The sequence below is a fragment of the Mauremys mutica genome, chromosome 2 (genome assembly GCF_020497125.1).
Source record: "Mauremys mutica isolate MM-2020 ecotype Southern chromosome 2, ASM2049712v1, whole genome shotgun sequence".
Classification (NCBI taxonomy): domain Eukaryota; kingdom Metazoa; phylum Chordata; order Testudines; family Geoemydidae; genus Mauremys; species Mauremys mutica.
Window position 1 is genome coordinate 35,590,102 of NC_059073.1, and position 27,224 is coordinate 35,617,325.

The window sequence follows — 27,224 nt, forward strand, 5'->3', positions numbered from 1 at the left end:
ATTTAGAAATGAACATCTGGAAACTTTGGACAATGGCAATTTGAGAGTAAGGTGGTTGAAGAAACATCTATATCTGTTCTTTCCATCATCTGATTGGTGCTGGAGGAGATATTGAATTTGCTTCCCAAAGCAGGAATGCAAGCCAGAGCAATGGTTTTCATATGTGTACAAATGGTGCATGAAGAGCATCGTCATTCATCATTATTTGGTTAAGTGAGACCCATAGGTTGTATCCGCAGCATGGATTTTTCCTGTTACAAGAGAGGATAAGCACATCAGGTCTATTAGGTCAGAGGTTGGATCGGAAAGGCAAGAGACCATGCAGGAGTTCCCACCACTGTGTCCCACTTCTAAATCAATAGAAGATTTCAGTCTCCACTGCTATCAAGACTTCTCTTTTCACAAACACTTAATTCAGCAGCACAAATAGGGTTGTGTGTGTTTTTTATCTGTTAAAGGGGAAAAAAAAGTAAAGACAAGTACAGGTCTTCTTCTGTGTCTGCCAGTGCCTATCTGCCTTTCTTTACCATTTGTGATGATTGATTGCTTCTGTGTTTCATCAATTTAAAAATGTTTCAGAGTACAAAGTCTTCAGTGATACTCTTCAGCATGTTTAATAGAGTCTGGTTAAATAAACATCCTCCACGAAAGCAGCAAAAGTAGAGCTTAAAATAAATACTGCTACTGTGCCAAGTTCATAATTACTTGCACATTTAGCACTTTACCCATGTCCTAAGCATGTCCTAAGCATCAAAACCAGATTTGTATACTCACTGTAACTGTCTTGAAATCATAGTCAGTCTCAAATACTGTAGGATGTTTACATCTTTGGAATATTTGTTCTTCTAGTTTATATAATCCCAGAATTTGTTTCAAAGAGTATATCTTGGGATGATTGGTGATACAATACCAGAGTGCCATGAGATTAATTTTTGTTAGCCCAGAAAATATATTTCCAAGGTAAGAAAGTGAAATGATCACATGTATCTATCACTCTTAGGGCTACAGGGCTCGGTTGAAAATATAGCCCCAAGAAGTCAAGGCATAATTTTACCTATTGGTCTCTTTCGAGATTGTCCTTTTCTGGAGGCTTTCCACCTGTTAGGAGTCAGACAGCCTGCAGTGATATCAACAATTGGGTCATGATATTTAAAAATATCTCATTGAGAAGTTTCATGATTAATTTTCTTTGATATATGAGGATACACAAAGAAGAAAGTTGCTTATGCAGAATATTTCATGCCTTTTGAAGTAACATAGCTAAATATTAGCCTAAGTCTCATTTGCATTACAGCATTCTGGCAATGCAGAGGAGTCTTGGTGTGTGTGTGTGTATATATATATATATATAACCTTCTGATCTACTGGGATTTAAATAGTAATTAAGAAACAATCTCAAGAATTCAGTCACTTGAGGGGAGGAAAATAATTATTAGCAGCTTTTAAATCTGGCAGGTTAAAGAAAAAAGTTGTTGTTCGGACCCTTTAATAAAAAGGCCTGTAGTTAGTATGTGAACTGGGTGGGAATTTAACAGACCTAGTGGTTGTGGGTAATAATTTGATATATTTAGATGTTAGTGTAAAGCATTTGATACTGTGTCACACAAACTTTCACTTGAAAAAATAGACCAAATGGCTTTGGATGAGAAGACGATTAAATACATTGAAAACACACTGATGGACCTTTTAAGGCAACAATATTATGAATGGCAGCTTAGTTTAGTTAATGTATAGTATGTTAATGCCAGCCTCCTGGGTGGGTTGTTGTCAACAGGAACTGAACCTGGGATTTTTTTATCTTAATTCAGGAGCTTCTACTACCTGAGCTAAAACACCCAGCTTTGTTAGCCATACCTGTAGCAGGCTCTTCAATCTCTACTTGCCTAGCCAGCACTAGAAGGAAACAGAGTGCCACAGGACCAGGCATGACTGATGTACTCCACCTGGCTGGGGAAGCACATTCCAAGCTTCAGAGGCATCCCAGTTCAACTCCTCCTACAGGCCACTACTTGTAACACCCCCAGGTGGGTCTGCGACAACAGAGTTGACCCTGGGACCTAGGCATGGCTTACATACGGTACTTAGGTACTGACATATTGGGTCAGCCCCAAGGTTCATTTAGTCTAGTCTCCTGTTCCTGAGCCTAGCCAGTACCACATGCTTCAGAGGAAGGTATAAGAACCTCGCAGTAGGCAGATGTGGGATAATCTGCCCTGCACATTGGATCTCATCCTGATCCTTAATAGTTTGACTGGCTGAAGCCCTAAAGCATGAGTTTGAAAATTCCTTCCAACATTTTTTCATCATTAATTATGATGCTAAGTCTGGGTATTTGTGCTAAATAGTATGAGTCCACAAGATACAATGCTGGGTCCTATTTGTTTTGTAAACGCATCAGTGAACTGTAAAAAAACCCATTTCAATTAACTTTGCAGATGCTCAATGAGAAGGAGCTGTAAACAAAAGAAAAGTGAAAAGAGACCCCCCCCTAGTTAATTAGAGATACCGGCATAATGCAGTAAATGAGATTAAACCTGGAACAATGTAAGATCATAAACTGAGCAGGGAAGAGCATAATTGGAAGCACTGAAATACAGTGAGAAGGAGATACTTGAAAATCAGAAATGCCGAGAAAGCATTAAATGTGATATGAAAAAGCAAAGTAGAAATGAGCTTGAAAAGTAATAACATGACATCCAAAAGAGAATGATATATTGAGCTATAGATGCATTGGTGTGTGTATATAGCATGTAAACCAAGGAGCCACTTTTACAGTGGTTGTTGACTGTAACAGAGACTTTTGGCCAAGATTTCCAAAAGTGACTAGTGATTTTATGCCTTGATTTTTGGAATGACCAACTACAGACATGTTATAGAGACCTGATTTCTGAAAGGTAGATGCTCAGCACTTTCTGAAAAACATGCTCCACTTTACTCTGGCCCTTAAAGTCAGGTAATTTATAAGGACTATTTCCTATCTTTTAACTTTGTACAGACCTCCTATTTTTATCATTGGGGAATCTGCTGTGGAACAAAGGTAGTACATAGCGCTAATTTTGTAGAGCTGGCCTATGGGCCACATTAAAATCATGTAACTCTGTCTAGTGAGAGTCTGAATTAGTCTCTGGAATAGTGGTTGAATCTCTGACACTGAGGATCTGTGGACAAATTTCATCCCATCTATGGAGTCCTATGTATCCAGGAAAGATGGACTCAGATCAAGATCCAGGCTTGAGCACCTCCCACATTTTGTGGAAATTTGCCTGCAGATTTAGACCTTTTCTAAATTTAGCAGTTGTAGCTAAATGCCACTTTGGCATATCCACATGGATGACCCAGTATTCTTCTGTCATGTGAGACTGGATTTCTCATCTTCCCCTCCCAAAGCTGTCCCACTCTTCCTATCTTTTGTCTCTGCTAAGATATGCATTATCCCACAAAATGTTGAGATACAAGTAGTCCACATGAGAAAATAAGAGGAGGTCATTGGGAAGAGAGATCTGCAGTGCTTCTAGACTGAACCTTTAGTTAGTTTAGTTTAGTTAATCTGTCTCAATTGTACTTGCTGTTTCTGCTATAGTTTGTTATTTTCCTTACAGTGTCCACCTGTCGGCTTGTAAAATGATGAGCATACTGGATATGTTCAATAAATATTAAATAAAAAATGGTTTATGTTACTTATGTCATATAGTATTAATATTCCCTCCTGCCCCACTCAAGTATCTGTATAAACTTGGCAGTTACAGAAGAGGGTATATAGGGAAATAGAGAGCCAATAGAAATGGACACAATACAAATATAGAAATTGGCACTCTATAAATATCTAGAGAATGTTCTGCAAATTAAAAATGTCTGCATATACATACGTAGTTAGTTAACAGATTAGGTGCCAGTGGATGGCATTCAAGCATATGTAGTCTAGTTTCTGGGGTTTGTAGAACCAGTAAAACTACTTGGTGTGCACTGCAAATGGCTACTTGTGTGCCGTGTTATATGGAGACATGACAGAGGGAGTGTATGGAGAGGAATGGAGAGAATTATTAAAAACCGGGAGGACATTAGCTAAAGTGACCAAGTTATACACTTCTTTCTTTCACATAATCCATGTTCAGAAGCATTGATGCCTCAGGACTGCGCTAACTTGGTTTGCTTGGTAACAGCCTTCGTGAGGCCATATTGCCAGAGCACTCTCCCTTCTCTTCAGTCATGCCTTTCCCATGATGGGGGAGTAGGGAGGAGAAGTTAGTGTCTATGGATTCCTTAGGCTGGGGAAATCCCCATCTGGCCTATTAACCATTTAAACCAAGAATCTAGGCCCAGGTTCACTAAATAATCCATCAACTCTGGTCCTAGAAGTCTGTGCAAACAAAAATGTAAATGTGAAATTGACTGCTGCTGACCAACTCTATGGTTTTGTTTCTGGTTTTGTTTGCAGTGTCCAGTTTCTTACTCATGAATTTAACTCCGTTACACCTGGTGTAATTTTCAGTCCAAGGCAGTAGAGGTGGGGAGAGCTGCAAATGCAGCAAAAGCCATTGACAAGTTAATTTAAGACAGCCTAAGATAGAATGAGTCATCTTTATATCCTCTTCTTTTATCTTTTGCCTTCATTCAACCTGCTGTTAGCTGCTTCTCCTGCTTTACCAGCTTCTCTTCTACCCGCTTCCTTGGCTTGTAAATTACACCAACTTAAACAGTCCTACCAGCAGCATGACCTGAAACTAGTCACTACCCACACACACACAGAGACTCACACATACAAAAAGAACCCAGAAGAAATTAAGCAAAAAACTCAGGGTGGGATTGTCTTTACTTTGTCTTACAGCAAGAGAGTGTATCTCACACCTTTAAATGTCCTCCTGGTAGTTGCTGCTGCTGCACCCTCTTGTTAGTCCCTTCATGTTCAAGTTACACTGAGTTACTGATCAAGTATCAGAGGGGTAGCCGTGTTAGTCTGGATCTGTAAAAGCAACAAAGAATCCTGTGGCACCTTATAGACTACAGACGTCTGTTAGTCTATAAGGTGCCACAGGATTCTTTGTTGAGTTACTGATGTGTACCTTACACCACCATTTATCATCACCTCTGAATTTTACCCAGTGAATCAGTGTATTGTTAGAATATTCTACATTTCCAAATATTCACAAAAATCCACTTAATAAAAATAATATTGCCCTATAAGCAGGTGCTGTGGGGTTTAAAAGCCATGACAACTCCATGACTTAGCATTCACAAAGACAAAGGAAATCACACACTGACTAGGGATCCAGCACAGGGAGCAGGTTTTCAGATTGTGGGGTAGACATTCTTACTTTGCTCAGGCTCCCAATTCCTTTCCAAAAGATAATTACAAATAGAAGAGAAATAATTAACTCTGTATTAAAAAGCATTTCACTACCCCTTCAGCTGCCCCTTCCTGCTGTGCTTATGTTTCGTAAATAGAAAAGCCTTCTTTAGGAGCTTCTCATTCACAGTCCTCATTGATTAGTGACACTCGTTCTCCTGATAAAGGTCCTTGAAGCTTTAAGCTGCATGGAACAGGATAATTAGAGAGGCAGTTTTCAGTTGCTTTTTGTAGAAATTTGTTAACTGACCTGTTAAGCAATGCAACTGTGATTGCAAAAGCCTCCTTTCACTGCACGTCACCAATTTCTTTCATTCTGTGACTACTAGTCTCATACTCTTTATTCTTTGTGCTTTTTTTAAAAAAGCAGATGCATTGTTTCATTGCAGAGCTGTGAAATTGCAACATACAACATGTAAGTGCTTTTTTAATGAAAAGAATCAATTGCAATGCTTTCAGTTGTCCTTAACTAACATAATGCTTCCTTCTGCTAACAATATATAATGGTAACACTTGGTTAGAGGTATTTGTAATACAATGAACCAAATGGGTAAAAGCACATGAAATAGAAGGCTTTTTTTCCTGACACTTTGTTTTTGTACTTCCCAGAAGTTATTGTATATTTAAACCAGTCTCATGGCTAGTGTCCTAAATTATCTCTGCCTAATATAACTGTCCTATTATTTGGAATGCAGACCCAGCATACAATGAGCAATGACTTCCCCGAACATGCTTTAGACATGGTCAGTGGGAATTCTTACGGTAGTCTGTATTTGCAGTAGTTGCCTTTGTATTCATGCAGATGCACTCCTGCTTTGCATAAGCACTACCAGATGTGCACAAGTAAATCACTGCTTTGTCTGAAGATGGGGTTAGATAGATATTTATCCAGTCAAGTGTGTGCACAAATGGGGAATGTGTGTGCACATGTGTGTAGGCCTACATCTATTTGGAAACAAACGGGCACCTAGAAACTTACTGGAAGTCACACCCAAATATGCTTTTAGCTAAGAGCACCAGAATTGGACATGGAAATAAACACAATTGTCACGTTGGGAATAATAGTTCTTGGGGAACATTGGAGAAAAAATGTTGATCTTTGAACTCAAAGGAGGGAGAGATGAGTGAGGCAATTGCTTGGGCACAAAATCATGGGGAATGGAGTCATCTATCTGCTATCATGAATGGTGCCACTAGATAGCTGGCTAAAATCAGTGTGAGGCACAAGGCAATACCAGTTACCTGAACTGAGCAAAGCTTTGTTACAGTGTTTACAGATTGTGAATTACATATTTTGTTTGCTGTTTCCTGCCTTGCATGCAAACATATGAAGCATAGTGTTAGCTACCTAAAATACAAATTAGAACTTTAAAAGAAGTGACTAAAAGTGATTCATACTTATATGTAATCAGTTGTAACAAGCAGCTAGATACTTACTAAAGGCCTGAGCCTGCAAACACATGATTAATTTTGTTCCATGTAAATAGTCCCATGGAATTCAGTGGTATTGTTAATGAGAAAAGTATACAGGTAGTTTCAGGACTCAGCCCTAAATCTGAAATACAGCAGTCCTCGATGGAACAAAGTCTGGGACTCAATCCTGAATTCTTTGTGTTAGGCCAAAAGCCCTAACTCGAAACCAAGGATGGAGAGATTTCGACTGGGCCCAAATTTCCCTTCAAAATCAACTTGTTACATTACAGTGGGAGTTTGGGGCATTCAGGAAATGCAGGTTGAATCAGACCTCAGGCCAGAACTTGTCACAGTGTCCAGCCAAGCAGCAGCAGTCGGATTCTGTGTCAGACTGGTTCTCAAGTGCAAGTTAGAGCAGCCTTTTTTAAAGTAGAAAGATGCAAAATTGCCCTAAAGATCTGCTTTCTCCTCCCCCCACCCCCGATAATGTTTAAAATACTTGATTTCCTTGGGTGAAAGTCATTAAATAAATGCCAATATTATTTTAACTATCAACAGACAGCCACAAATACAATTTTCATGTATTTTAATTTTATTGTACAAGTGCCCCAGTAACAAGTGGCTTATTAAATATAAGCAGCATGTGTTTAGCTGGCCAGTGTAGCATATGACAGTGTACAGCCAATAAGATTAATCCAAAATGCCCACTTCTTGCTTAATACAAATATTGTAATCAACCCTCTTCCTTTATGAGTGGTCACAGTGCTGTTCCCTATCTTCTCATTCTGCTTAACAGGAAAGGCCTATTTTGAGTTACTTTGAGAATGTGCTAACATGGTACAGACAGTGCTTTTAAGTGTGCAGGGTCACAACAGGTCGCAGACCCAGGAAATACAATTTCTGAGTAACAAGTTGGGTCACTGAGGGTTGCACATTTTTCTTACCGTCTGGGGGGAAACTTTTCTGACTGCCCTGTTTCCCTGCTTGCCCAGCTTCTGGGGAAAAGCAGCCAAAGGGGGCTGCTGCAGGAAGCAGATAGCACTCTCCGCTGCCCTCAGGAGATGACACCATTCTCACAGGAGGGGCCTCGGAGAGGAAGGAGCAGAAAAAACCCCAGCAGCTTCGCTTGCTCCTCCCATCTTGCAAGCAGTGGGACAGCTCCTCTGATCCTCCCCTTTCCTTCCCTGCAATACCCAGCCTGGAAAGGATGAGAAGGCGACCCCACTGCAGCCCCATCTCCAGGCCTTGAAGATGGGGTGGGGAACCCTAGGAGCTGCAGGAGGACCAGAAGTAAGGCTGTGGGAGGCAGCTGCAGGACTGATGTAGGAGCAGAATTGAAGGGGGGAGATGTGATAGGAGGCTTGGGCGGCTGAACAAATGTGGAAGCAGAATGAATGTGGGGACTGGGGGGGGACTGGATAACTTTGGGGTTGATGGACAAGCAGATGTAGGGGTATTGAAAGTTCTTTTTCAGACCACTGTAAGCACTGGGTGCAGCCTGTGTGTTCTGTGTGTCATTTTTGTGAGTTCAAAAGAATCCCACCTTTCTACCTACTTACATGGCCCACTGCCATGTAGTATTTGAGTTCCTCGTAAATAGGGGTGAAATTGTCCTCATGTCACCGCAGTGAGGTACGGCAGTATTATTTTTCCTGTGGGGAAACCAAGGCACTGGGAGATTAAGTTCCTTGCCCAAGGTCACACAGGAAGTCAGTGGTAAAGCAGGAAATGGAAGCTAAATCTCCTGACTCTCAGTTCAGTGCTTTCAACCACAAGACCATCAAGCTTCAGCCTTGATCAGACCCTCCTGACTGAAAGAATTCAAAGCAAACCCCACGAGTTGAAACTTGCAGGGTTTCCAATTTCCATACACAGTTTATTCCCAAGCAGGGTTGAATGGGACCCTTGGATAGGAGACTTTAAAGGAAAAAAACAAGGGTTCTAAGAAAATGGTGTAAGGGAATCAATGGATGCCACTCTTCCTCATGACACAGAGTATAAACAAGGTCATAGCATGGTTTTCATGGACTCTGCTGCAGAATGTGCCTGCTTTCAGGTGAAATATCAGATTGGTTTCTGACCGACTGCAGTGATTAACAAAAATCCTATTGGACCCAGAATCAATCAGAATGGCAGCATTCTACATCTACTTTGCTCAAGTGTATCTGGGTACACTGGGAAAGGAAGCAAAGAAGCAAGCCCTGGAAGTCTTGCAGCCCTGATGAAAGCCGAAGCTTTTTGAGATTCACCATCTGGCATGCAATGTGAAGATGAGTGACACAGGAGATACACAATATGCTCTGTTTAGGGTCACTATGAACAATCAAATATTTATTACTTATAAAACACCTGAATCCAAAACTTCCCGGAGAACTTCTGGTTTCAAATTCAGTTCACAACCTGTAGCCATAATTAGATAGAAGTTTAAGATGTTTTAAATTACTAGTTATTTTAATTAATTAGTTCTGGATAGCATATTACAGCAAGATACCTCCTGTCCAGGTACCTTAAAATAACAGAGAACAAATGAGACACTATAGCAGTTTCTCCAGTTTCTTTTTCTGGGACAAGGTTAGTACAAATTGAACCTCTTTTGCTGACCAGCTATTGAATTCTTGTTCTGATTTATAATCTGTGAAACATAATGTTGTATTTTTATAATACTACAGCAGCTAATTAGTTCTTGGTCGGCTGCAGTGGTTTAATACAGCAGAAAGTGGTGGTTTGTTTTTGTTTTGTTTTGTTTTTCTTACTAAAATGATCAATCCTTGTGTACAGTGCCCAGGAGATTTGCAATGACACTGGGAGCCAGTATATTCTCTCCATCACATTCCTGAACTTCCTAAACTAATTAATAGGTAAATCATTGTATCCACAGTACAACCTCACTACATATGGAACAAACTCATGGTCAAAAAGTGAACTCGAATACATACAGATTTTATTGCGAGCCTCACATTTTTTGATGATTTTTCTCAAAGCCTCAGCTCCTAGTGTCATATGACAATGAAAGCTGATTCTTTCATATACAAATTTAGGAGTAAGTTATCTGGCTCTCATGATTGAGGAGAAAAGCTTGAAAAAGTGACCCTTGGGTACACTAAACCCTAAAATACAGTAGGGCAAATTGAAAAATAACAATCAATTTTCAAGTATCAGAGGGGTAGCCATGTTAGTCTGGATCTGTAAAAAGCGACAGAGTCCTGTGACACCTTATAGACTAACAGGTCTATAATACGTCAGGTATTCACCCACAAAAGCTTATGCTCCAATACTTCTGTTAGTCTATAGGGTGCCACAGGAATCAATTTTCAGCTTTTATCTCATTATTTTTGGAGAATAGACTCTCAATTTCTGAACCATTGGGGTGACGGATACTGCAGAGGGTACCATTTAAATTCTGTATTTCCTGTACAGTACATCTCAGATACCATAGTATTTTCTTATTCTGAGTATGGGGAAATATTTTGGTATTTCAGATGCTACAGTGTAGTAAATTTTGCTAAATATTAAATCGCCGGCGAGCCCCGCTGCCGCAGCCCTGGGGTAGTGGTGGCAGGGCTCCAGCAGGATTTAAAGGGCTCGGGGCTCTCTGCAGCAGCTGGAGCTCCGGATCCTTTAAAGTGCTGCCGGAGCCCTGCTGCTACCATGCTATACGCGAACCCGTGTTATATCAGGTCGCATTATGGAGGGGTAGAGGTGTAATTCCTACCAGGAGCATGGATAATCTGTTCAGAGAATAGGCAAATACACACCTTACCTGATACCTCATGGATGCCCCAGAATTCTCTCTTGGCTCTCCTAGCGCAGAGGCCTGCTAAGTGATCTCTCCATTGACTTTGGGAAGAACCGTGATGAGAGAGGTGGTATCTCCTCTATAATTCCTCATCAGTGCACAGGTTACCTTATGTTCAGCACCTGCCAGAACTCGTCTCTCTTAAGTGGTGTCTCAATATGACAACAAACATTACAGTTAGACCAATGTAGTACATTGAAATAATTCCAGACTTTCATTCTATAAACTGAGTTTTACCATCATCTCCCCATACCTCTCGTTGATGACCAATAATCCTTTTTTAAAAAAAGTTCAACTACTCATCCAATTGGAGATTGTCTAATTAATTGGAGTGTATTAAATCTTGATGATATTCTGAATACTAAGGTGTCAAGGCCAAACTTGAGTGCCTCACTGAGAGTCAAAATAGAAGGTTAACACTGTGCACCAAAACACTGAACATAACACTTTGAAGGATATTTTCTCAAAAAAAGGAACCAGAGACTAATTCAAATCCCAGTGACATGAATGGGAGTCCATCCATTCCATATCAAGAGCTGAACCAGGAACTAACTAAGAGGAGAGAGAGGACAGCAGGGATTAACAATGTCAGGTTCATAAAATCATCAAACATGCGCTTTATACCTTTAATGGAGAGCTGTGAGTACAGAGATACAGTAAAAAATCCAAAATCTAATTGATTCAAATAACAAATTAAAGTCTAACATAACTGATTTTTTTTTAGCTTCCCTTTGGCATTTAAAAAACCTTACGTGGTGAGGGACCCAAACCAAAACTCTAGATCTCAACACCGACACACTTCTTGAGGTTTGGAATCTGAACCCAAGTCAAAATCCAAATTCTATAGTAGAGTAAAAGGTACTTTTGATTCCCAAAGTTTTGGGACAGAAGCACTCAGAATCCAGATCTGGATTTGAATGTTGTAGCTTGGCACTGTTTCTGACAGTTGCCAGTACCAGATACTTCAGAAGAAGGTCTTCGTTTATTTTTAACTGTGTTGATAGGAGCCATCTGGTTCCTGAATATCTGAACTAAAGAATAACTCAGCTGTGTACTTAATAAATAACTGTAATTAGCTGAGCTGAACAACTTCAGATTTATCTAAGCATTTTTGAATTTCTATTTTTTTTCTTTTGGTCATCTAGCTATATAACTTGTCTTAGTGTATTTGTTGAAGACATGAAGCTATAGATGTATTCAATATAACTGACATTTGGAAAAGAGTAAAACAAGCAAAACTAAAACAATTTGTATACTGGATAATACTGTATCTCAACTGATGTTCTGCCCCCTTACTCACATCTAGTGATCAGAGTTTGAAGAAGTGTACCAAGGACAAAACAAGAAATTCTGAGTCTCAAGTTTTTCCCTTAAATTAAGACAATCCTCAACCCTATATTTAGGAAATACCTCTTTCAAATCCTGAACATGCATCCTGACTTTTAAATTTCTCTATATAGATTGAAATGTGCTCTTTACCTTTTGTCATAGTTCATATGGTCTAGCTGTTGGGGTAAATTGATTAGTTTATAAGTATCTGCATGGGGAATAAATAGTTAATAATGGACTCTTCAATCTAGCAAGGTAAGAGATAACATGATCTAATGACTGAAAGTTGAAATAGACAAATTCAAACTGGAAATAAGGCATACATTTTTAACAGTGAGAGTAATTAACCATTGGGACAATTTACCGAAAGTCATGGGGGATTTTCCATCATGGACAACTTTTAAATCAAGAATGGATGTTTTTCTAAAAGATTGGCTCTAGGAATTATTTTGGGGAGATTCTATGCCCTGTGTGGTACAGGAAGTCAGATTAGATTATTAGAATGGTCCTTCTGAATTTAAAACAACAAAGAGTCCTTGTGGCACCTTACAGACTAACAAATTTATTTGGGCATAAGCTTTTGTGGGCTAAAACCCACTTCATCAGATGCATGGAGTGGAAAATACAGTAGCAGATATAATACACAGTACATGAAAATATGGGAGTTGCCTTACCAAGTGCGGGGTCAGTGCTAACGAGACAAATCAATTAACAGTAGAATACCAAGGGAGGAAAAATCATTTTTGTAGTGGTAATAAGGGTGGCCCATTCCAAACAGTTGACAAGAAGGTGTGAGTAACAGTAGGGGGAAATTAGTTTTTGTAATGATCCATCCACTCCCAGTCTTTATTCAGGCCTAATTTGATGGTGTCAAGTTTGCAAATTATTTCTAGTTCTGCAGTTTCTCATTGGAGTCTGTTTTTGAAGTTTTTTTGTTGAAGACTTGCCACTTTTAAGTCTGTTAATGAGTGACCGGGGAGATTGAAGTGTTCTCCTACTGGTGTTTTAATGTTATGATTCCTGATGTCAGATTGTGTCCATTTATTCTTTTGCGTAGAGACTGTCCGGTTTGGCCAATTCACATGGCAGAGGGGCATTGCTAGCACATGATGGCATATATCACATTGATAGATGTGCAGGTGAATGAGCCCCTGATGGTATGGCTGATGTGGTTAGGTCCTATGATGGTGTCCCTTGAATAGATATGCAGACAGAGTTGGCACCGGGGTTTGTTGCAAGGTTTGGTTCCTGGGCTAATGTTTTTGTTGTGTGGTGTGTAGTTGCTGGTGAGTATTTGCTTCAGGTTGGGGGGCTGTTTGTAAGCGAGGACTGGCCTGTCTCCCAAGGTCTGTGAGAGTGAGGGATCATCCTTCAGGATAGGTTGTAGATCCTTGATGATACACTGGAAAGGTTTTAGTTAGGGGCTGTAGGTGATGGCTAGTGACGTTCTGTTACTTTCTTTGTTGGGCCTGTCTTCTAGTAGGTGACTTCTGGTTACCCTTCTGGCTCTGACAATCTGTCTCTTCACTTCACCAGGTGGATATTGTAGTTTTAAGAATGCTTGATAGAGATCCTGTAGGTATTTGTCTCTATCTGAGGGATTGGAGCAAATGCGATTGTATATTAGAGCTTGGCTGTAGACAATGGATCATGTGATGTGGTCTGGATGAAAGCTGGAGGCATATAGGTAAGTATAGTGGTCAGTAGGTTTCCTGTATAGGGTGGTAAAAGCAGCAAAGAGTCCTGTGGCACCTTATAGACTAACACGTTTTGGAACATGAATTTTCGTGGGTGAATACCCACTTTGTCGGATGCATTTGCTTCAGGTTGGGGGGCTGTCTGTAAGCAAGGACTGGTCTGTCTCCCAAGATCTGTGAGAATGATGGATCATCCTTCAGGATAGGTTGTAGATCCTTGATGATGCGCTGGAGAGATTTTAGTTGGAGGCTGAAGGTGATGGCTAGTGGCGTTCTGCTACTTTCTTTGTTGGATCTGTCCTGTAGTAGGTGACTTCTGAGTACTCTTCTGGCTCTGTCAATCTGTTTCTTCACTTCAGCAGGTGGGTGTTGTAGTTGTAAGAATGCTTGATAGAGATCTTATAGGTGTTTGTCTCTGTCTGAGGGGTTGGAGCAAATGCGATTGTATCTTAGAGCTTGGCTGTAGACAATGGATCATGTGATGTGGTCTGGATCAAAGCTGGAGGCATATAGGTAAGTATAATGGTCAGTAGGTTTCCTGTATAGGGTGGTGTTTATGTGACCATCACTTATGAGCATTGTAGTGTCTAGGAAGTGGATCTCTTGTGTGGACTGGTCCAGGCTGAGGTTGATGGTGGGGTGGAAATTGTTGAAATCATGGTGGAATTCCTCAAGGGCTTCTTTTCCGTGGGTCCAGATGATGAAGATGTCATCAATGTAGCATAAGTAGAGCAGGGGCATTAGGGGACGAGAGCTGAAGAAGCGTTGTTCTAAGTCAGCCATAAAAATGTTGGCATACTGTGGGGCCAGGCGGGTACCCACAGCAGTACCACTAACTTGAAGGTACAAATTGTCCCCAAATTGAGCTGGGGGTGAAGGTTCAAGTCAATTATTTCTTTGATGACAAGTGATTTGCTCATCTATGGATGTTGTCCTCATAATTTGGACACCCCTACAGTTCCTTTTAGTAAGAGATTCTTATGATTCCTGATCTCCTGTACTTTTATGCTCTCTGATATCATATACACCAGCAGCTGTATATGGCTTTATCGATTTGACCAAAGCCTTCAACTCTGTCAACTGTGAGACTCTGTGGAAAATCATGTCAAAGTTTGTCTGCCCAAGCAAATTTATCACCATTGTAAGACTCCTCCATGACCAGATGACTGCCTAGATCCTGTGCAGTGGCTCTACATCTGAGCCCCCTTTGTCATCTGAACTGGAGTAAAACAAGCCTGTGTACTGGCACCCACACTTTTCTCTATTTTCTTAGCAGCTATGAAAACATTAACCCAAGACCACCTACCTCAGGGCATTGGCATGCAGTATCGGATTGATGGCAACCTCTTCAACCTTTCTTGTCTCCATGCCAGAACTAAAGTAATGTCGGCAACAATAACCAAATTCCAGTATGCAGATCATAGAATCATAGAATCATAGAATCTCAGGGTTAGAAGGGACCTCAGGAGGTCATCTAGTCCAACCCCCTGCTCAAAGCAGGATCAAACCCAACTAAATCATCCCAGCCAGGGCTTTGTCAAGCCTGACCTTAAAAACCTCTAAGGAAGGAGATTCCACCACCTCCCTAGGTAACCCATTCCAGTGCTTCACCACCCTACTAGTGAAAAGGTTTTTCCTAATGTCCAACCTAAACCTCCCCCTCTGCAACTTGAGATCATTACTCCTTGTTCTGTCATCTTCTACCACTGAAAACAGTCTAGATCCATCCTCTTTGGAACCCCCTTTCAGGTAGTTGAAAGCAGCTATCAAATCTCCCCTCATTCTTCTCTTCTGCAGGCTAAACAATCCCAGTTCCCTCAGCCTCTCCTCATAAGTCATGCGCTCCAGCCCCCTAATCATTTTTGTTGCCCTCCGCTGGACTCTCTCCAATTTATCCACATCCTTCTTGTAGTGTGGGGCCCAAAACTGGATACAGTACTCCAAATGAGGCCTCACCAGTGCTGAATAGAGGAGAATGATCACATCCCTCAATCTGCTGGAAATGCCCCTACTTATACAACCCAAAATGCCATTAGCCTTCTTGGCAACAAGGGCACACTGTTGACTCATATTCAGCTTTTCGTCCACCGTAACCCCTAGGTCCCTTTCTGCAGAACTGCTGCCCAGCCATTCGGTCCCTAGTCTATAGCAGTGCATGGGATTCTTCCGTCCTAAGTGCAGGACTCTGCACTTGTCCTTGTTGAACCTCATCATATTTCTTTTGGCCCAATCCTCTAATTTGTCTAGGTCCCTCTGTATCCTATCCCTACCCTCCAGCGTATCAACCAGTGTAACGAAATATTGAACAAAACCGGCCCCAGCACCGACCCTTGGGGCACTCCACTTGATACCGGCTGCCAACTAGACATGGAACCATTGATCACTACCCGTTGAGCCCGACCATCTAGCCAGTTTTCTATCCACCTTACCGTCCATTCATCCAGCCCAGACTTCTTTAACTTGCTGGCAAGAATACTGTGTGATTGTGCTGTAGTTGCACACTCAAAGAAGGATCTGCAAACAGCCCTTAATTGTTTCTCTGATGCTTATAGAAGCCTAGGGCTAACTCTGAACATCAGCAAAACAAAAGTCCTCCACCAGCCAGTCCCCAGTCAATCATCAGACCCAGCAAGGAAGATCTACATTGACAAAGAAGAACAGGAAAATGTAGACTACTTTGCCTATCTTGGCAGCCATCTCTCACAGAGTGCAGACATAGACATCGAGATTCAGTACAGAATTAGCTGTACCTGTCTTGCCTTTGGCAAACTGTCTCGCTGGGTGTTCAACAATCACAACATCAGAACACATACTAAACTTTGTTTATAAAGTGTTGGTAATCTCAACCCTCCTCTATGGCTGCCAGGGGCGGCTCTAGTAATTGCGCCGCCCCAAGCAGGGTGGCACGCCGCGGGGGGGCGCTCTGGCGGTCGCCGGTCCCGCGGCTCTGGTGCACCTCCCACAGACGTGGCTGCGGAGGGTCCGCTGGTCCCGCGGCTCCAGTGGAGCTCCCGTAGGCGTGCCTGCAGATGCTCCACCGAAGCCGCGGGACCAGCGGACCCTCCGCAGCCACGCCTGCGGGAGGTCCACCGGAGCCGCGGGACCAATGGACCCTCCGCAGGCATGCCTGCGGGAGGTCCGCCGGAGCCGCCTGCTGCCCTCCCGCGGCACACCGCCCCAAGCGTGCGCTTGACGCGCTGGGGTCTGGAGCCGGCCCTGATGGCTGCGAGACTTGGGAGACCTATAGGAAACACCTCAAAAACCTGGAATGCCAGTACCAGCACTTTCTTCAGAAGATCCTGAACATAAAGTGTGAGGATCATCGCACTAATGTCAGTGTCCTCACAGAGGCCAACATCTTCAGTGTTGAGGCTCTGATTATCCAGACCAGCTGAGGTGGAGCGGACACTGTGTGCACATGTCTTATGTATGCTTACCAAAACAACTGCTGTATGCCCAACTCACCAAAGGAGAAAGGAAACGATGAGGCCAAAATAAATGCTTTAAAGACACCATCAAGATAAACATCAAAAGATGTGGCATCAACACCACACACTGGGAGACTGCAGCCCAGGATAGGGATAACTGGTGAAGACTTGTCAGAGATGGAACGTCCACTTTTGAGGAAAATCGCCTTGCCCTGGTTGCAGAAAAACGCCAGAAAAGAAAGGAAAGGCAACTGTTACACAGCAATCACAGCCCAATCCTGTCTTCCAACACCACCTGCAATATCTGCCAACGAGCCTGTGGCTCAAGGATTGGACTCTTCAGTTATCAAAGGACCCATGAAAAATAAAACCGGTGAAAGATCATCCTCAACCTTGAGGGATCACTGACGACAATATCATTTTGACTGACATCATCAGCATATGATTGCTATTTTTCAGTTTAATTTTACACTTCATTGTAATTTAAACCAGGAGGAACATCTTAATAGGTAGCGCCTCTAGGAGACATGATCCTTCTCCAAATTCCCTGCTGTGAAAGATCAGGTGCTCATGTCATGCCAACCTCTGCTGAGCACCAGCTGACCTGGCAATGTGTATCCCCAACGGTGATAGGGATTGCAGAGATAAGCAGCTATTGTATGGGGCACAGAGGCAGGGAAAACTCCTCACACCCTTCCCTACTCTTAAACACTCACACAAAAGCTACTCGTGATCTGCCATGTATTAGGCAACTATTATGGAATCATAAACAGGGAAAAACTCAACTACCCTGCGTTGCCCAGCAATGTCTGGGAATTGCGAAGTGTTCCACAGACAGACACAATAATAGCTCAGTTCTGAAGTCTTTACGCAGGCAAAAGTTTCCATTGGCTTCAATGGGAGTTTTGACTGACTAAGCACTGCATGATGGAGCCCCGAAGAGATAGAGAGGCAGGTGAGCATGAATAAATACCATGCTGAGCTCTTTTAGTGGCTGGTGTGGACGGTGTATCTGTACAGTAGGATCAAATAGAGAAATGTATGGAGTGAAATCAAGACTGACTTAAACTTGCGTAAAAACAATAAAGCAGTGGCACACAAGGAATTTCTCTGTGTGACAAGTCTCTTTGCAAAACAAGTTCAGAAAGGAGCTCTGCGTGGAGCTCATTAAAATTCTGCAGTCATGGTCCACAAAGAGAGCAGGACAAATGATGAATAAGGGCCAGCACAAATAAAAAGAACCAGGGGAAAATAAGATAGCTCTGTTACAAAATGAGGGGCCCAATTCTAGAGACCATACCCTCCAAGTATTCCACTGGCTTCAATCACATGGCAGAACCTCAGTATTTGCCTATGAAAAATAATTGTCAGTCTTGCAATATTATCATGAAGATTTGCCAGCCCAAGCAAAATCTGTTTGCTACTCTGTCACCATGATAGATAGTTAAAATATTTTTTTTCTCATTCAGCCATAAAAAAGAATTGTTCCAGTTGGAGCATAATTTTGCAAGATAGCATTATTCGCTATTGCTCTGTAAAGCAGGGATGGATATTTTTTTTTGATCACCTAAATCCTGATCTCGCAACATTGAGTTTCTCATAGAGTCATTGTTGTTGTTTTTTTAAGGCCCAAAGAGAGCATTGTGATCATCATTCCTGCATCAAGCCCATATTTTATGAGTGAGCGAGAACATATTCTTAGAAAGACATCCAGGTGCCCCTTGACTTCAGTGTAGCCACCATCTCAGTCCTCATCCTGATTTAAACACTTCATGTGATGGAGAATCCACATCCCTTGACATTGGCTTCATTGGGAAAAGGATTAGACCCAGACATTGGCATAAATCATAATGGTGACATTTTTCACTTACTTTGTACAGGCACAAATAACTATACAAGGTGCAAGGCAGTGAAGAATCAACCTGAGTGATTTTGCTTGGGTTTAACAGAGGATAGAATCTGTCCCTTAATTATATTATAATAAACCAACCAGAATAATAGTTGGTATAAGTAAAACATTTTTGTGACAACTAATACACAGCAGGGTCCTGGAAGTCCCAGTCCTGTTTTCCTCACTTAGGCAAAACCCCCATAGATTTCATCTGGATTTTGTCTGAATAAAGGACCGCAAGATCTGATCCTATGGACTGCAGATGAAATAAATCCAACAGGATATCTCAGTAAGAAAACAAATCAAAGAGAATTTTTCTGTTTGTACTAAGGGAGATATTGACAGAAGCTAACCTTACCAGCAAGGCTGTTTCAATGCGAGCCTGTTCTCCATCAGACTTTGTTGCTGGAGGGCTTTGGCAAAGACTCGACTTGCCACTGCTGCTACATTTTAACAAAGTTTGTAGGCTTTTTTTTTTCCATTTTGCCAGTTACATTCTGGTTTGGCTGGTAGTAAGGGTCGGTTTCAAAGCCTAGTAGACATTTTATTAGGTTTTCTACAGAAGCATTACTTCCTTTTCCTGGCAGAGTTCCATGCATCCTGTGACTAATGCAGCCTCCCTTGTTATTTGTCAAGGAGAAAAGGGGTGGGGGGAAGACAATCATTTTCATTCCCAAATGAGAGAAGCTGTCAGCTACCAGAAGGATAAAGACTTCAGTGTTTACCTTTCCACACAGTCCAGTGATTGCATAGCAACAACTGGACATTTTTAATGGGTTGAATGGAAGAATATGCAAAATGGCATCAATGGACTGAAAAAGTAAATAATTAACATATTCATACCACCTTTTATTCTGTGGCACGTTGCTATGGAGACTGGGAAAGATCAAATCCGAGTGGACAGAATTTAGCATTTACAATAAAAAATTATCATCTTTAGCGAAACCCTCAGGGCAGGTCATTATCTCAAATAAATGTACTAAAAAGAATGCCAAAGTGATTCAAAGTGTCCATACTGATTTTCCCATTTGATTTACCTTTTTTATGGACTAGCCATGTAATCTTTACCTAGGCAAACGCCCACTGAAATCAATGGGGCATTCTGACTGATGGGTGCTGGAACAATTTGTATAGTGGGGGTGCTGACAGCCATTGAATCAGACTGTAAATCCTGTGTATAATGGAGTCCAGTTCAAGCCACAGGGTGTGGCGGCACCCCTAGTTCCAGCACCTATGCTGACTGATCATCTGCTAACTGCCCAGCTCTACTAACTGGTTTGGACACTGGACAGATAAATGCAGGTGGGAAATCTCAGCTCCTAGGCCACAGAGCAGCTCTACAGCTGATAGATTAAGGCTAATCCATTCCCTGCACATGGGAGGAAAGGATGGGGAAACAGGATTTGCATAATAGTAGATTGCCACTTCCAGATTCTTTCCCTCCCACTTCCTATGCATGCCTCTGCTCAGGGATTTTACACGGAACAGAGTTCCTAACCCTCTAGGGGCTGTGCACCCTTGCGCATTCCATATCCCCACCCCAGACCTTTTCCTCTTGCCTAATGGAACTGCATCAGTTCAGCTACAAGGGTCCATCTGCCATTGATGGAGAAGCTGGATTTGCTCCTTAAGGTGCCTATGTAGGGAATGCTCAGCAATCACTATTGAAAACAATGGGAATTTTGCCCTATGTAAAGCAGTGGAGGATCGGACACTTTATTTTGGGAGAGTAGCTAGGACAGGTATACATGTAAATAAAAAAATCATTCAGATGAATTTATGATCTTTTTTCTTTACATTTCTGTGGGAGAATTGTATTCTTAAGGGCTAGGCTGTGGCAGGTTCTACACATGTGAGCAATAGGAAGGACATGAAGAATGTAAGAATGGCTCTACCGGGTCAGACCTATGGTCCATCTAGCCCAGTATACTGTCTTCCAACAGTGGCCAATGCCAGGTGCTTTAGAGGGAATGAACAGAACAGGTAATAATCAAGTGATCCATCCCGTGTCACCCATTATCAGCTTCTGGCAAAGAGAGCCTGGGGACATTTCAGAGCATGGTTTTGCATCCCTGCCCATCCTGGCTACTAGTCATTGATGGACGTATCCTCTATGAACTTATCTAGTTCTTTTTTGAACCCAGTTATAATTTTGGCCTTCACAACATCCTCTGGCAACAGTTCCACAGGTTGATTGTGCATTGTGTGAAGAAGTACTTCCTTTTGTTTGTTTTAAACCTGCTGCCTATTAATTTCATTGGATGATTCTTGTGTTACGTGAGTTTCCCTTTTCCCTGCGCAAGATTCCTTGCACAAGAACACAACTGCAGTCCTTATGCTCCCTGAGTACCCATGCATTCTAGTTACCCTGCAATGGGAGTAGATTAGTCAGGAACTTGGCTCCACCCCCTTTTTCTCCCCTGGGGTAATTACCCAGGAACAGAAACATGTGCTATATGCTCCTAAGTGTGTTGCAGTGTGTGCACTTCTCTTGCATGCTTGGGAGCTCCCAGAGGTACAGTGTCTCCTGCATCTCTTGCTCTGTGTGCCTTAAAGGGACCATGCAGTCCTGTGGCAGGGCTTTTCAGAGCCAGTTTTAGGTTTTATCAAATGATTTTTAGGGCTGATAAGCTGTACCATCATAAAGACCCTGTTAGTGTTGCCAGTTCTTATTCAGACAAAACTGCCAATTGGCAGCAGCAAGGAATTTAGCCTGAGTAAGATGTGCAAGACTGGGCCCACAGGGTTTATATTCTGGTGCTCAAGCAACTTGCTGACACCAGGCCAGTGTTAGGGTAATTAGTTGGTGCTCTATCCTCCTCGCACCCATATGGAACCTGGAAGGAAAATAAGGCCGGTGTATGTTCAAATATTCCAAGATATTGTACTAACATGTCATTTGATGGTTTGTTTTTGTATTTATTACAATTCAGAAGAACTTTTATTATTTAACAAAAAGAAACTCATTTATACTTAAAAAAAAAGGAAAATACAGTTGTAAATAGTCTCAGATTGTCATAGTTTTTATATAGCCCGTCTGCTGGGTGGAGGCAGCAGCAGCAAGGTCCAGGTTCAATGCCCAGGGTTCCTCTTAACAATACAAAACAGAACCAGCTTGAGCTCCAGCCAGTACTCTGGGATAACTTACCAGCACCCTGGTGCTCCTCTAACAGGCAAAACGTCCCATCTCACAAGCACAGAGTCTGTGTATAACAATAGAGAACTTTTATGAAAAGGGAAAAGGAACCAAGCACTTATTTGGGAAAACACCACAGCCACCTTCAAAATCATATGACCGTAAGCAAACCTGACTTCACAACACATTGGGCAGTGTCCTTTGCCTCAGTTTCCCACCTGCAATGGGAAAGTCTGACAAACAAATGCCCCTCTAACACATCACTCCCCTCTCCCTCTGCTGCAACACCCAGAGTTCAGAGGTGCGTTCACAGGGTTCATGTTTGACCCCTAGAGAGGGGAACTGAGCAATGGCTCTGCTGCTGCAGCCTCTGCAACTGGCTCACCACTGCCACCACCACTCTTTCTCTGCTGCCGCTGTCCCCTGTCTCTCTGCTGCCACAGCTGCTGTGACATCACATTCTGAGGTTCCACCACCTACAGCTCTCAGTGATTCCCGCAGGTAGTGGGGAACCTCACTGCCAGTGCAGTTTCTGTATTGCCTTTCACTGCTCCCACACAAGGTCTAAGGCTGAGCCCCAAGACTTGCTCAGCAGTGACAACAGCTGTAGGAATCACCTACTGAAAAGAGAAAAAACAATGAGGAGTCCTTGTGGCACCTTAGAGACTAACAAATGTATTTGGGCATGAGCTTTCGTGGGCTAGAACCCACTTCATCGGATGCATGAAGTGAAAAATACAGGAGCAGGTATAAATACATGAAAGGATGGGGTTTGCTTTACCAAGTGTGAGGTCATTCTAATGAGATAAATCAACAGCAGGATACCAGGGGAGGAAAAATAACTTTTGAAGGTGGTAAGGGAGTGGCCCACGGGGGGAGGGATAGCTCAGTGGTTTGAGCGGTCAAATAGTGTCTAGGACTCTTTAGGAGAGTCCCACCACCAGTTCAGAACATCTGTTCCCACCCCCTCTCCTCTTCACTGGGGTCTGATATCCCTACTCCCTGCTTACCCCCTCCATCAGGGCATGCTAAGCACAGTTCTGCTGCCCTTTACTCCTACAATAAGGATAAAAACATTTCATTACCCCCGCATTCAAAAACTAGAGTGATTTGTAACCCCATACCAGCCAAAATGGATCATTTGGGCAAAGCAGCTTCATCTGCTGCACACGTAGGCAGAGTAGGTCCATGTATGGAAACAGTGTATTCCTGAAGTCTTTTCTCCAAAATCATCACTAGATGTTCGGGGAGAGCTCATTCAGACTCTGCTGACATCTAAATGTTCTAAAATTTGTACAACTTTTAAAAAATGCCCAAATTACAAATCTTAGCTATGGAGCTTATTGTCTCCAAACTAATTTCTATAGTTTGTCACTTTAAATATGTGCTAATTACTATTGGCAGATTGTTGAAAAACTGACACAATTAAAATGAAAGATGTTTCATAATTAGTTTCAGAGTAGCAGCCGTGTTAGTCTGTATCCATAAAAAGAACAGAAGTACCTGTGGCACCTTAGAGACTAACAAATTTATTTGAACATAAGCTTTCGTGGGCTACAGCTCACTTCTTCAGATGCATGCAGTGGAAAATACAGTAGGAAGATATAGATATATATATATACACACTGAGAACGTGAAACAATGGGTGTTACCATACACACTCTAATGAGAGTGATCAGTTAAGGTGCGCTATTACCAGCAGGAGAGAAAAAAAATGTCTTGTAGTGGTAATCAAAATGGTCCATTTGCAGCAGTTGACAAGATGTTGTGAGGAACAGTAGGGGTGGGGGTGGGGGAATAAACATGGGGAAATAGTTTTACTTTGTGTAATGACCCATCCACTCCCAGTCTTTATTCAAGCCTAATTTAATGGTGTACATTTTGCAAATTAATTCCAATTCAGCAGTCTCTTGTTGGAGTCTGTTTCTGAAGATTTTTTGTTGTAATATTGCAACTTTTAGGCATGTAATCGAGTGACCAGGAAGATTGAAGTGTTCTCTGACTTTTTTTTAATGTTATAATTCTTGATGTCTGATTTGTGTCCATTTATTCTTTTACGTAGAGACTGTCCGGTTTGGCCAATTTACATGGCAGAGGGACATTGCTGGCATATGATGGCATATATCACAGTGCAGGTGAACGAGCCTCTGATAGTGTGGCTGATGTGATTAGATCCCCTGAATAGATATGTGGATAGAATTGGCAGCGGGCTTTGTTGAAAGGATATGTTCCTGGGTTAGTGTTTTTGTTGTGTGGTCTGTGGTTGCTGGTGAGTATTTGCTTCAGGTTGGGGGACTGTCTGTAAGCAAGGATTGGCCTGTCTCCCAAGATCTGTGAGAGTGATGGATCATCCTTCAGGATAGGTTGTAGATCCTTGATGATGCGCTGGAGAGCTTTTAGTTGGGGGCTGAAGGTGATGGCTAGTGGCGTTCTGTTACTTTCTTTGTTGGGTCTGTCCTGTAGTAGGTGACTTCTGGGTACTTTTCTGGCTCTGTCAATCTGTTTCTTCACTTCAGCAGGTAGGTATTGTAGTTGTAAGAACGCTTGATAGAGATCTTGTAGGTGTTTGTCTCTGTCTGAGGGGTTGGAGCAAATGCGATTGTATCGTAGAGCATGGCTGTAGACAATGGATCGTGTGGTGTGGTCTGGATGAAAGCTGGAGGCATGTAGGTAAGTATAGCGGTCAGTGGCTTTCCGGTATAGGGTGGTGTTTATTAGCACTATAGTGTCCAGGAAGTGGATCTCTTGTGTGGACTGGTCCAGGCTGAGGTTGATGGTGGGGTGGAAATTGTTGAAATCATGATGAAATTCCTCAAGGGCTTCTTTTCCATGGGTCCAGATGATGAAGATAGCATCAATGTAGCGCAAGTAGAGCAGGGGCATTAGGGGACAAGAGCTGAAGAAGCGTTGTTCTAAGTCAGCCATAAAAATGTTGGCATACTGTGGGGCCAGGCGGGTACCCATAGCAGTGCCGCTGATTTGAAGGTATATGTTGTCCCCAAATGTGAAATAGTTATGGGTTAGGACAAAGTCACAAAGTTCTGCCATCAGGTTTGCCGTGACATTATTGAGGATACTGTTGCTGATGGCTTGTAGTCCATGTGTGGAATGTTGGTGTAGAGGGCTTCTACATCCATAGTGCTAGAATGGTGTTTTTAGGAAGATCACCAATGGATTGTAGTATCATAATTAGTGTTCATTTTGTTACAAAAAAACATATTCCAGAATTGCCGTTCAAGCTTGTTCCACAGACTTTTACATTCAGTTTAAGAACCCACTTGGGTGATTACTTCATGGTGTTTCAGCACTCCAGCAGTTCAAATATACTGGTGTGGAGAAGAAATGAAACTCGTCCAAGCATAATGAACTCATGTCAGTGTTAGAAATGGCTTGCTATATGTTTTGTTTGCCTCAGTTAACTTAGTTTGTATCTCTGGCTGCAAGTTGATGTTATTTACTACAGAGTTGACCACTGTTCTTAGGGGAGGAATATGTCTCCACAGCTAAAGTTATTGAATCAGTCAGATTTCTGTTAACTATTCTGTGTCCCTTGCCTGTCTTCCATGTAGTAATCATGTTCTGTCTGACAAATTTAGGAAGATGTAACATTTCACCTGTATCAGAATACAGCTGCTAGCCAATTCTTATGTCCCGTTTCGGCAGTATGGGTAAGTTGAAGGATGATCCAGCGGTGAGGGCAATAGGCAAGGATTTGGGAGATCTAGATTCAAGTCCCTCCTCTGCCATAGACTTCATGTATGGCCTTGGTGACATCAGGTATGTCTATGCTGCAATAATAGACCTGTGGCTGGCCCACATCAGCTGGTTTGGACTTTGGAGTGATGAAATTGCAGCGGAGATGCTGGGGCCTAGGCTCTGAGACCCTACAAGGGTGAGGTCCAGCCTGAATAGCTGCACTACAATTTTATAGCCCCACGAGCCTGAGTCAGCTGACCTGGACTCTGAGGCTCAGTGCCATTGGGTTTTTAATGCAGTGTAGACGTACCCTCAGTTACCCTTCTGTAAAATGGGGATAGTAGCACGTCGCTACCTCACAAAGATGAATACATTAAAAATGTTTTGAAGATAAATACATTAAAGAATGTGAGATGCTCCGATCCTACAGTAATGGGTGCCACATAAGCACCTAAGATAGGTAAGTATCTAGCTGATAGCGTAGGAGCATATCTTAATGAGATATTGTAATACTTAAGCTGGTCCCTGTAACAAGCCTGAAGTAGGGGGCAATGGAATCATGCAGAAGGCCAGCTGCTTTTGCAGGGAATGGATTGAAGAAGCAGGCACAGCTCACAGCACGCACTGATATAGGTCTGGTTGCATGTACTGGGTATGACTTTAACAGACTGTCAATATGCCCCCTGCTGTGCTCCATGCAATAGCCCTGGAGCCCTCTCTATTGCACTGCCCAGTCTTCCTCCTCTACAGTAGAAATGTGGAGTTTGCTGTGTCTGAGAGACGTCGGGGGTTGCAGGATTGGTCTGTATGTATGCAGAGCCACACTTTGGATCTAAAATTCCTCCCCTCCAGATATTCATTCTTTGACTTCCTTTCATTTTCTGATATTAAAAGTGCTGAGTTATCCTATCCGCATACTTGCATGGCCCTTGTCACCATAGCATCTGAGGACCTCGTAATCACTCATGGATTTTTATCCTCGCTCACCCCTCTGAGGTAGAGAAGTGCTATCCCAGTCTGAAAGCTGGGGGATGGAGGTACAGGGTAGGGCGAGTTGCCCAAGGTTACACAGAAAGACTGTGTCTGAGCTGGGAACTAAGCCCAAGTCTCGAGTCCCAGTTCAGTGTTCTATCCACTAGATCATCCTTCCAACCTCATGCTAAGTGCTTTCCTGAATGAGGCCCTCTGTGGGCAAGGGTGGCCGAATCTGGCCTGTTATGGTTTGCAGTGAGGAATAAATTCAGTCCTGCAGATTTTGGAGATTGAATTCAGCCTTCCCTCCCCCTCTGAATCACCTCTGGCCTGAAAGTGATGAGAAATACTTTTTAACAAATGTTTTTACTTTATACATGTTTATCTTTTAAATGTTTTACTGTTAGACCATTTAGATTATAATATACCAATGAAATTATATGTTAGATTTCAATGCTATCAATGAAGCAATATTTCAACCATCAGTGACATCACAGGAAGCATAGGTATTGCCATACTGAT

The 27,224-nt window shown here is 42.3% G+C and overlaps 1 protein-coding gene across 3 annotated transcripts in view; it reads left to right on the forward strand.

Moving 5' to 3' along the window:
* Positions 1 to 27,224, forward strand: part of ANGPT1 (angiopoietin 1) — a 205,666-nt gene that overhangs the window by 37,108 nt on the left and 141,334 nt on the right. Inside the window, exon 1 of one of the 3 annotated variants that reach the window (XM_045002754.1) lies at positions 7,957 to 8,047. The exons of the other annotated variants lie outside the window; for them this stretch is intronic. Within the exon in view, the coding sequence (XP_044858689.1) occupies positions 8,009 to 8,047 (39 nt within the window). The 5' untranslated portion in view covers positions 7,957 to 8,008. Of the gene's footprint in view, positions 1 to 7,956; positions 8,048 to 27,224 lie in introns of those variants that run through there. 3 annotated transcript variants of the gene reach the window in all.